At 64.4% G+C, this 10,758-nt stretch overlaps 2 protein-coding genes across 2 annotated transcripts in view; both read right to left on the reverse strand.

Annotated features, from left to right (window-relative positions):
- Positions 1–1,394: 1,394 nt before the first annotated feature.
- On the reverse strand, positions 1,395–7,381 carry GRIN3B (glutamate ionotropic receptor NMDA type subunit 3B). The gene is given in 15 exon segments (XM_029965342.1): positions 1,395–1,431; positions 1,840–2,172; positions 2,289–2,356; positions 2,551–2,715; positions 2,797–2,948; positions 3,163–3,278; positions 3,477–3,622; positions 4,027–5,077; positions 5,529–5,737; positions 5,739–5,786; positions 5,789–6,130; positions 6,919–7,067; positions 7,070–7,220; positions 7,222–7,336; positions 7,338–7,381. Coding segments are annotated over 15 exon segments (3,126 nt in total).
- Positions 7,382–9,820: 2,439 nt separating this feature from the next.
- WDR18 (WD repeat domain 18) overlaps positions 9,821–10,758 on the reverse strand; it is a 7,048-nt gene continuing 6,110 nt past the window's right edge. The window contains exons 10-11 of the mRNA XM_029965343.1: positions 10,220–10,288; positions 9,821–9,952 (exon numbers count right to left, since the gene is read on the reverse strand). Coding sequence (XP_029821203.1) covers positions 9,821–9,952; positions 10,220–10,288 — 201 coding nt within the window. The remainder of the gene's footprint in view (positions 9,953–10,219; positions 10,289–10,758) is intronic.

The following is a 10,758-nucleotide window of genomic DNA, read 5'->3' on the forward strand; positions in this document are numbered from 1 at the left end:
GAGAGCAGCAGCTCTGTCCTGCACAGCTCTGTCCTGCACAGCTCTGCTCTGGGTGAGGCAGCTGCTTTCCAGTGCCTTGTCCCTCCCGTGGACCACATCTGCATTTCGGATCAGCCCCATCCCAGACGAGAGAGCAGCTTCTCACCCCTGGACTCTTGCATGAGCTGGTTTAGCAAAGAACCAAAACACTAAAGCCAAGACATTTCAGCTGATTTTCCCGTTTCCCTGCAGTGGAGGTGAGGCTGGCAGGTTCCAACCCCTGTGCCATGGAGCTGAGCTGGGGGGCTGCATCGAGACCTCTGTGGAGGGGTTGGACCCAGCAGGATGTGCTGGAAGGAGGGTTTGTGCACGGAGTGGAGCAGGGTGAGGCAGGATGAAGCTCTGGGAGAACCATGGTGGGACAGGGCAGGGGCAGGTGACACGTGGGCACTTGTCTCCTGGGGACAGCTGGGTCCCTGTACAGGTGTCCCCAAATTCAGGGCTGTCTCCCTATGGCAAAGCAGCATCTTCTGTCTCCCTCGGAGGGCTCTGTGCGTTTCAATGTTCCCTTGTCAGCGCGGGGGGCTCAGAGCCCCCTGTTCACCCCTCTGCTTTTCCCACCTGGGTGCCCCCACTTTGTTTTTCCCTTTTGCCTGGAGCAGCCCTGGTGCTGCACCGGAGCTGGGGGGACCCTGCTGTGACCAGCAGGTCCAATCCTGCTGCTGCCAGCACTGCTGGGAAGGGGCCTCGTGGCCAACTGAGCCCAGCCTCTGGAGTGCCAGGAATGACTGTAGGCTTTTCAGAGGAGTGGGTGGGTGGGAGGGGAAGGGGGGACACCAAACCAAATGATTTGATGAATGAAAAGTAGAGTTCATTCTATTTAATTAATGTACAAAATGTGTTTGTATATAATAATAAATATTATCTCTAACAGCTCCTGCAGCTCTGCCCCACGTCCTGTCCCGTGTCCTGGGCTCCCGCTGGAACGTGATGTGTGGGGGTCCTGGGGGAGGGGGTGAATGCTGGATCCTGGGGGAGCCCCCCTGTCCCGGGGTGTGGCTGTCTGGGGTGTCACGTCCGTGTCCCCTGGCAGGGCTGGGGCCGAACAGCAGCCCCGTCCCCGCCGTGCTCAGCAGTGCTGGGGAAGGGCTGCGGGGCTCCGAGTCCTTCCACGGCCACCCACAGGGATGGGGAGTTATTCCGTGTCCTCGGGAGGGAGGGGAGCACCGAGGCACACTCTGTCCCACTCCCTGTGTGGCACCTCCATCCCTCTGCCCGAGGGAGACTCCGGCTCTGCTTTGCGGTGGCTCTGGGATCAGCCCGGCTTTGCTGCCCTGGAGCTTTCTCTCCAGAGGGAGGTTTCACTCCCGGCCTGTCCTGCTGCCCCTCTCTGTGGGACCTTCCTGTTCCTCCTCCTAATCGCTGCCGTCCTGCGGTGGGGCTGAGCTGGGCCTGCGGAGGAGGGAGGGGAAGGGGAAGGGTTACTCTCGGGCCAGGCTTGGCTGCATTCAGGATGCAGCTGGAAGAGGAAAAGCAGACTTCACATCGGTCATCTTTATTTACATGGTGTAAAAGCAGAGTGGGGCTGTGGGGCTGAGCTTTGTCTGGGTGCTGCAGGGGCCTCTTGCCCCATCTCAAGTCCCCTAAAAAGAACTCCCTGCCCTTCAAACCCCCACTGCCGGCAGGAAGCAGGAAAGGAAGAGATGAAGGGCCCCAGAGGTTGGGCAGCCCCAGGACATCCTCCCTCCCTTTTTCCTTCCATCCCTCCCCTCCACTCCTGCTCCAAGCTGGAGGAGTGGGTGCCCTGCCCTGCCCCGCCCTGCCCTGGGATGCTTTGGGGGGTCCCTGCCCCCGCCTCACCTCTCCTCCTGGGGCTCCTCGGGGGCCAGCAGGGCGGGCAGTGCCCGGCCACCCTTGGCTGTGCCCAGCACGGCCACCAGCTCGCTCTTCCTCAGCAGGGCCGCGCGCAGCTGCTCCCGCATCTCCTGGATCTTCTCCTCCAGCTCCCGGAGCTCGCTCTTGCTGGCTGCCCTGTCCGGGGGCTGCGGTGCCTGCCCGTTCCCGGGGTGCCGTGGGGACCCCTCACCCTCGGGGGGGGCTTTGTCCAGCTGGAATCGCACCCGCCGGGCCTCCTTCCGCAGGGCACTCCAGGGCTGTGCTGCTGCCGGTGCCGGCCTGGGCTGGGGCTCACCCCTGTGTGGGGAGGCAGAGAGGGCTGAGCTGAGATCTGGTCCCTCTGCGGCCCCCCGGGATGGTGGGGTCCATAGGGAGGAAGAGAAGAGTGGGCAGGCTCTCAGCCCTGGCTGTACCTCTGCTCCAAATTCAGCTGCTGGCTCTTCCTCTCCTCCGTGCCCATGTTCAGAGCCCGATGGATTTTCTGTGGGGAGCAAGGGAAGAGTGAGATGTGGGGTGATGGTTTTGGGATTAACTGAGGGTGATGGTCCAGGGGTTATCTGGGAGTTGATGGTCTGGGGCTGGAGGAGGGCAGAGGTGGTGTAAGTTAAGAGGGAGCAGAGGCATGGGGCCAGGGGTCTTTGGGGCGCTGGGTGAGCCCCTTCTTGCTGACCCCACCTGGCTCGTGTGCAGCCAGTAGTTGAATTTCTTCTTGCGCCGGATGCGGGGCAGGACCAGGCGGTAGAAGACGTGCTCGCCCAGCGAGGTGAGCAGAGAGCCACTGAGCCCGATGCACAGCAGCACGAACAGCCCCGAGAAGTGGTAGATGCCCATCTGCAGGGTCTGCAGGGAGCGGGGGGTGTGGGCTGGGCTGGGGGGGTGTCAGACCCCAGAGCCCCCCCCGCCAAGGGCTGGCCACCAAACCTCGGTGACGGCGAAGACGCGCTTCCCACAGGGCACCATCTTGTACCACTTGTCGTGCAGGAGGTCGATGAACCCCGAGGACTTGTAGCGGCTGATGAACTCGGAGACGTTGGAGGTCAGCGGCGAGTTCTGGGGGAGGCCGATGCCGTAGCCTGGCCCCAGTGAGGGGGGAGAGAGGGGCAGCGCTGGGACAGGGGGTACAGCCCCCAGTGCCCTCCACGGAGGGGGCACCTCCCCACCCTGCCCGGTCACGGCAAGGCGTGACCACAGCCAGAGCACACGTGTGTACACACATGCACACACATGCACACACATGCACACACATGCACACACACAGGACCCCTCCCCACCACAGCCCCCCCAAACCTTCGATGGCAAAGGGTTTGCCCACGGTGAGCAGTTTGCAGTCGGAGTCGATGGAGACCTCGTAGTCCAGCAGGGATTTGTCCATGATGAAGGCATTGAGTTTTGGGGGCTCTGTCCTGCACCAGCATGGAGGGAAGCTCAGGGAGGGGCTGTTCCCCCTTTCCCAGCATCCCCCCAACCTGACACCCCTCCCAGGGGTGGGAGTGCTCGTGTGTGTGTGGGGGTGTGTGCACAGGCTGCAGGGAGGGTGCAAAAGCTGCCCTGGGAGGAGTAAAAGGTGGGAGGGAGCCCCCCATGCCCTTCCTGCTCCTCACTTGAGCATGGTGACGCCGTCGGGGGTGGTGGGGACGTTGTAGCGCCGCATGTACTCGTGCATCTCAGGGAAGCTCTTCTTGATGTACTCCTCAGCACTGCTCTCCCACACCGTGCCGAAGCGGAAGCCCTGCGAGGGGTGATGCAGCTGGAAGGAGGCACCAGAGCATCAGCACCCCTGCCCAGGGACGTGTCCCCAGCCCTGAGCCCCAGGCAGGGGGCTCTGGGCAGCCTGTGGAGGTACAGCAGCTTTTTGGGGGCAAAGAGCACCCCCCCAGAGACAGCCTCAGGACAAACCCAGCCTAGTCCCCCTTGCCCTGGAGCTGAGGCCAGGATTAAACACCAGGGTAGGGGGGCTACAAAGCTTTCTGGGGGTCACAATGACCCCCCCCCAGTCTTGGAAGGGGCCACACTGCAGGACTGAGGCTAGAGAGAACTTTCACATTCATTCCAACAGGGAAGGTGCAGAAGGAAGGACAGGATTTTCCTTCCCACCTTCCCTGGACCTCAGCCCTGTCTCAGCCCATCTGAAGCAGCCGGACACTCACCCACCTTTGGGTCGTGGATGCCCGAGAGCTCCTCGAAGGTCTTGTCCCCCACCATGACGGCCGCCAGGTTGGCCGTGTAGCTGGAGAGCACCAGGAGGCAGAAGATGGCCCAGAGGTTCATGAGGAAGCGGCCGGTGCAGCACTTGGGTGTCTTGCTGGAGACAGTGCGCCCAAAGAGGATGGCATAGCACAGGTTGAGGGCTGAGGAGTAGGAGAAGATCTTCATGCGGTTGCGGCCGTGGGGGGTCATGCCGTAGGGGCTCTTCCACTCGTAGAGGGTGAGGAAAAGTGCCGTCATGTGCAGTGCCACGAAGACGCCCACCCACATGGTCCAGTGCAGGGGCCACATGAAGGCTCCGATGGGCGACGCCGTGTCCTTGGTCCTCACCAGGATGCCCAGGCTGGTGGAGAAGAAGGGGCTGGTGAAGTCGATGACTTTGCTCCGCGCAGAGTTGATGCTGAAGGAGGTGACGGCCATGTGGGCTGTGCCACTGAGCAGGTCCCCCACCAGTCCCGTCCAGCGCCCGTTCTTCCAGGCCCCGTATTTCCCATCGCCCACGATGTAGAGCTCGAAGTCAAAGGCCATGTCCTCGGCCAGCTTCTCCAGCAGGTCGATGCAGTACCCGTAGCAGCACTTCTTGTACGCCCGCGGCACCGAGCCATTGCCGGCGCCGAGCTCCTCGAAGAGGGTGTCCAGCACGGCCGAGTCGTTGGTGCCGGGGTCCAGGCAGAGCTGCCCGGCCGGGCAGTTCCCTTCCTCATCCACCTCCCTGGTGAAGACGAAGGGGTGCTCCACCAGCGTCACCACGCGCAGCCGCGCCCGGGCCCCCCCGGCTGCTTCGCTGGGGCTCTTGTGCTGCCGCTGGCTCTGCCACATGCCCTCCTCCAGCTCCAGCTTGCCATGGCTCCAGGTGCCCACTGTCACCCAGGTGGGGTCCCCCCGAGAGTCCCGACGCAGGCTCCAGACATGGAACTGCTGCTCCGGCCGCACCAGCGCCGCCTTCTCCACACGCACCAGCCCCGTCTGACCACGGAAGGACGTGTTGGCCAGGAACCTGCCGAGGGGAGGGAGTCACAGCTCCAGTGTCCCAGGTCAGCTGGGACCAAGGAACAGGGACTGGGAGCAGGATGTGCCCAGCTCGGACAGGGACAAGGTCAGGGAGGAACAGCAGGATCCGGCCCCGCTGTGCTGCCCCGCAGCTCACTGTGCTGCCAGGGCCAAGGGTTATTAATATTTATGGAGCCACGGTGCTCGGGCAGCATTAGGGAGATCTGAAGTGACACATCCCCCCCTGTGCAACACAAACTGTGTCCCGGGGTGGGCTGAGCCCCACGGCAGCCGCTGCACACGCTGGGGACAGCACCGGGCAGTGCCCTGCACTGAGCACAGTGGTCACCCAGCTCTGCCCTTGCCCCATCCCAGGGGTGGGGCACAGCCCCCCCCATGCACCCCAATACCAAAGAGCCGGGACAGGGGGAAGGAGGCACCCTCAGTAGCCCCCTTACCTGGCAAGGAACAGCCCCGGGGACTCGCCACTCGCCCGGTGCCTCTCGCTGCAGTTGCTCGTGGTCTGCAGCAGGGCGGGGTCGGGGTGGCCGCGGGCGGCGCGGGCGATGGCCCGGGACACCAATCCCACCGCGTCCTGAACAAAGAGCTCCAGCGGCGGCCGGTTGACCTCACCGAAGGCCAGCAGCCCCGGCAGCCCCTCGGTCTGGCAGCTCGTTTGCGCCGAGCGGGGAGCCCAGCATCCAGTGGAAATTCCTGTTAGCGTTGGCAGCCCCGACTCCTCGGCTGCCTGGAAGACGAGCCGAGCACGGGGCAAGTCGCAGCCCAGCACCAGCACCGGGCTGGAGAGGGTCCTGACATGCTCCCTGTGCTGCTGCAGGTAGCGGGTGGCCCTGGGCTCATCCAGGTAGCCCAGGTCCAGGACGGTGCGCAGGAAGAGCTGGGAGCGTTGGGCCCAGAGGTTGAGGAAGCCGGCGACGTCCCAGGGGTGGCAGAGCACCAGGCTGGTCTCCTGCCAGTTACTGGCCTGCAGGATGCTCACCAGCACGTCCACCAGAGTCTCCAGTGAGCTCTGCCGGTCCATGTGGAAGTGGAAGGGGTTCTGCCGACACACAGGGGTCGTGGCCATGCCCCTGCTCACGGGAAGCACCCAGAGGCAGCACCAGACACGGACCCTCCCATCCCGAGGTCACCCCGTGCTCCCTGCCCACCCCCTGCCCACTCCTGGTCTGGAATCCAGTGCCAGAACACGTCCCAGAGTCCTTCTGGAGCCAAACCGGAGTTGGGACTGGGGCTGAGGGGCTTCCAGAGGAACCAGAGAATTTGCCTTGGAGTGGGAGCTGGAACTGGGGCTGGGATAGAGCCTGACAGAGGGACAGGAAGGAGCTGAGATGGGAGCTGGGATAGAGCCAGGACAGGGCTGGAATGGGGGCCAGGAGGGGGCTGGGATAGAACAGCGATGGGAGCCAGATAGAGCCAGGATGGGCCCGGGATGAAGCTGGAATAGAGCCAGGATGGAGGTGGAATGGGGGTGGGATGGGGCTGGGGTGGGAGACAAGATGGAGGGAGAACAGAGCCGGGAGGGAGCCCGGAGGGAGTCGGGATCCAGAAGGGATAAGGGGCTGGGATAGATTCGGAATTGGAGCTGGGATCGGAGCCGGGATCAGGACCGAGATCGGAGGCAGGACTGAGCCGGGAGGAGGACCCGCGCGATAGAGCCGGTATGGAGCCGAGACGGGGACCAGGAGGGGAGCACGGACGGAGCCGGGATGGGCACAAGGACGGAGCCGACGAGCAGGGACGGGAGCGCGGGACCTGGAGCTGCGTCCCGGCGGGCCCGGCGCGCCCGGGCCGGGCCGGTGCCGGTGAGGCGGGCGCTGCGGGTCTCACTGCGCTCGGGAAGGGCAGCGGCCCGCGGGTGTTCCAGGGATGCTGAACGAAAGGGACCTGGAGGGCGGCGGCGAGGAAAGTCGGAGCTGGGCAGCATGCTCCCGGGCGGGAGGGCGGCAGCGCCAGGACGGCGGCCACGCCGCGTCCCGCAGAGCCCCGCACAGCGCACCGCGCCAGCGAGCGGGGTCCCTCGCTGCCGGGCCGCGCCCCCCACACCTCCAGGCTGAGGTTGTGGGCAAGCGGCCGCTGCCGGGGTTCCCCCCGGGCCCGGTACCGGCGGCCCGGGCCAGCGCGGCGCGGAGCCGGGCGCGGAGGCGGCCGGCGCAGCAGCGCCCGCAGGCGCACCGGCGGGGACCGGGCTCGGGGCGGGCGGCCCCGGGGGGTCGGACGCCGGCAGGGATGCGGGTGTCCCCCGCCGCCCCGCGCCGCCCGCCAGCAGCAGAAGCGCCCGCAGCCCCTCCATGAGCCCGCGCGCCCGCCAGCCGCACCGGCCCCGCACCGGCCCCGCCGCCGTGTCGCTCCGCCAGGGGCGGGCTCCGGGGCGTACCCCGGCTGCGGGCAGGGCGACCGGCGGGTCCGGCCGGGCCCCCGCTGGGCAGCGCGAGCCACCCGATGCGCGGGGGTCACTCCGCGACCCGGCCCACGCAGCGCCGGATCCGCCCGCAGCCGCCCCGTCCACGGCCCACGCACGACGCGGTCCCCCTCGCTGCGCGACCCCGCAGAAAAGGGGGCCCCCGCCCGCGCGGTGCTGCCGTCCGAGGGCTGTGACCGTGGGGTCCCCCGGCACAGGGACCTCCGCTGTTCTCTGGGTGGTCCCGGCCGCCTTTAGACTACCTGGACCTTCCTCCTCCTCTTCCTCCTCCCTCTCCGGCCCGGGAAAAGCCCCTCGGGGCGGTCCCTTAGCCGGGGTAGGAGCCGTAAATTGTCTCCCCCGTCCCGGTACCCCCCCTCTTTTCCCCCATCCCTCTATTCCTCCACAATCTGAGACACAGCCTCAAAATCCGGGGGTCTCGAGGCCGGGGGGTTCCAGGGCCGAGGGATTCATCCTGCTGTGTGGGGAAGGGGCGAAGGGAAGCAGAGGCACAGCCTTCTCCCGCTGAGCGGGGAGACGTGGGGTCACCCTCCTCATCCTCACCAGGAACCGGGGCCCTGCCTGGCCCGGAGGTCCCCACCACCGGCAGCACAAACAGCAGCGACTGGGGCCGGAGCTGCACGAAATTAATAAGGGAAAGCGAAGGATGGAGCCAAAAACCATCTGGCAAAAAGTATCGATCCACAGACAAATGTAATGAGTCACAGCCTAATGAATTCCTCTGCGGAGCTGGACCCAAGGGGGAGGGCAGAGTGGGTCCTGCCAGGGCACAGAGGGTCAGGGAGTGCTGATCTCCCCCGGAGTGGGATCCTGACAAAGGAGCCCCCAGCACCTCTTTCCCACAGGGATAAGTGTGGCACAGCACCCACTGTCCAGGCAGGAGCTGGGGAGGGGGAACAACATGATCTTGGTATGAAATAGCCCCCCAAATGCTGGGTACAGCACAGTTGGGAAGTCCCATCCTCCCTCCTGCTCTGTCCAAGTGCAGCACCCTGACAGGAACCCCACTGGGGGACTGGGAAAGTGTGGGATGACTGGAAGGGAGCACTGAGGTCTGGGTTTGGTTGGGGGCTGTATCCCTGGGGATCTGGGACATGCTCCCACCTCTGCCCCCACTGCAGCCCCCGGCTCAGGGCAACGCTCCCTGCTGCAGCTGATGAATGTTGATCCAAAGTGTCAGAATCCAAAGGAGGAAGATGAGGAGCAGGAGAGGAAGGAAAAGGAACGGACTCGGGTGATTAAGCTAAAAGCATTTTCTGGGGAGCTGGCAGGAGCCAGGGCCACACGGACACTCTGGTTTTAAAGTGCACTTTAAATCATCTGCATTTGGATCTGGTATATTGAACAGGGTGTGGGGGGACAGGGGGTGGCCACGGGACACCTCGACACCCCACAGGGGCAAGGAGGGACCTCTGGGGTGAAGGTGACTGGGCAGCTCGGGGATGAGGAATTGCTTCCCTGCTCCCAGCAGGCAGCCCCAGGGACATGGTGATGGGTGGTTCAGGTCTGTGGCCACCCAAGGGGTGTTAAAGAAAGAAACTCGGGCATCTTTCACTATAAAAACAAATCTTTTATGTAAAAAATAAACCTAAACAAAACCCACAACCCCCGCTGCCATGCTGTGACAATACAAAAGGCCGAGTCCCCAAACACCGTGAAAACAGAGTCGTTGGATCCAAATATATATAAATTGTCAACTGACGAGATTGGAAATAGCACCTTGCTGGCCCCCCTGCCCCTCCCCAGAGTGACCCTGTGCCCCAAAACCACCACCCACGCTCTGAGCCCAGGGACTCCCCAGGCCCTGCCCACTGGACAGGGTGGGTGCCCCCTCCTCAGCCCTGGTACCCAGGGACCCCCACCTGCCTCACGCAGACCCCACTTGCCCCGGGCACCCCCGGAGCAGGAGCTGCTCAGCCCCCGCCGTCCCGAGCGCAGGGTCCCACTGAGCAGTGATCCCCAGGGCAGGGTGGGTGGCAGGGGGGCTCCAAAATCCAATCTCAAAACGGCATTGAGAGAAAAACACTTTTCTGTCTGCACTGCAGGGTCAAGTAACAAAAAGAAACAAAAAAAGGGGCAGGGGAAGAGCCGGGGAAGGAGCAGGAGCTGCATCCTGAGCTCTCCCGCAGCGGCCCCCGAGTGCCCCGAGTGCCCTGGCCCCGAGTCGGGGTGGACACGTTCCCTGTGCTGCCCCGCCCCGCAGGCCCCCGTGCCGGCTCAGTCCGTGTCTGGTCACGGGCGTGGCCGTGTGTGGTGCCTTGCCGGCTGGGCAGGGAGAGGTGGAGGGGTGCGAGGGCGGGGGGAGCCTCTTCACTTGGCTGGATTGGTGATGATGCGAGCGGAGAAGTTAAAGAGGTCCTTGTTGATTTTCCGGAGGTTGCTCACCTCCTCCTCCAGCTCGCTCACCTGGATCGTCAGGTGCTCCTGGTCTCCCACCAGGTTCTGCACCAGGAAAACATAACAGACAAGCATCAGTGTCTCAGCTCTGGCAGGTGGAGGCTGCTGCTCCCTCCACAACAGGAAACCCCAAACCCTTCAGTCTTCTCCCTCCTCCTCCTCAAGCCATAGCACCTCCTGCTCATGTCACCAGCAGATTCCAGGGCTCTTCCCCCCAGTTCCCAACTTGCCCCAGACCCCACGAGTTGGATCAGCTGACAAGGACCCCCCAAGGGGTCTGTGCCCGATTCCCAGCCTGGGAGCAGCTCTCACCTTTTCCCTCGTCAAGTACATCTGCGAGTACATCCTCTCTGCCTTCTCCAGGTAGCTCTGCCCGGGCTCCTGCAGGGACCAGACCAGAGGGGTTGGCAGAGCAGACATGGACCTTCTCCCAGTGGCCCTGGGCAGGGTTCCTTGTGGGAGGGACCCAGGGTGATCCTGCTGTCACCTCTGCCAAGTGAACAGCCCCCCTGGCCTGCTGCCACCTCCCCAACAGGGAGCTCATCCATCAGCTGTGACAGGACTGTCACTGTCACTCGCCCAGGGACAGACGCTGGCAGAGGGGAGCAGCTCTGGGACCACCGTCAGAGAGGTCGCAATGGACAGGACACTGATGGTGTGGGACCCCCAGGTGGTGGCCAGGAGACGGCCATGCCAGGGCCGAGGAAGTGGTGGGACAGCAGAGCCAGCCCACTCTGCAGCTGGGAGGACAAATGACTGCAGCAGCCAGAGACGGGGAGGAAGGCAGGAGAGCAGAACGGGTGTCACCAGCTGGAGGAGAAGCTTTGCTCCAGCCCAACCCCTCCCCGATG

Source organism: Manacus vitellinus, unplaced genomic scaffold, assembly GCF_001715985.3.
Source record: "Manacus vitellinus isolate BGI_N305 unplaced genomic scaffold, ASM171598v3 scaffold_99_pilon, whole genome shotgun sequence".
Taxonomy (NCBI): domain Eukaryota; kingdom Metazoa; phylum Chordata; class Aves; order Passeriformes; family Pipridae; genus Manacus; species Manacus vitellinus.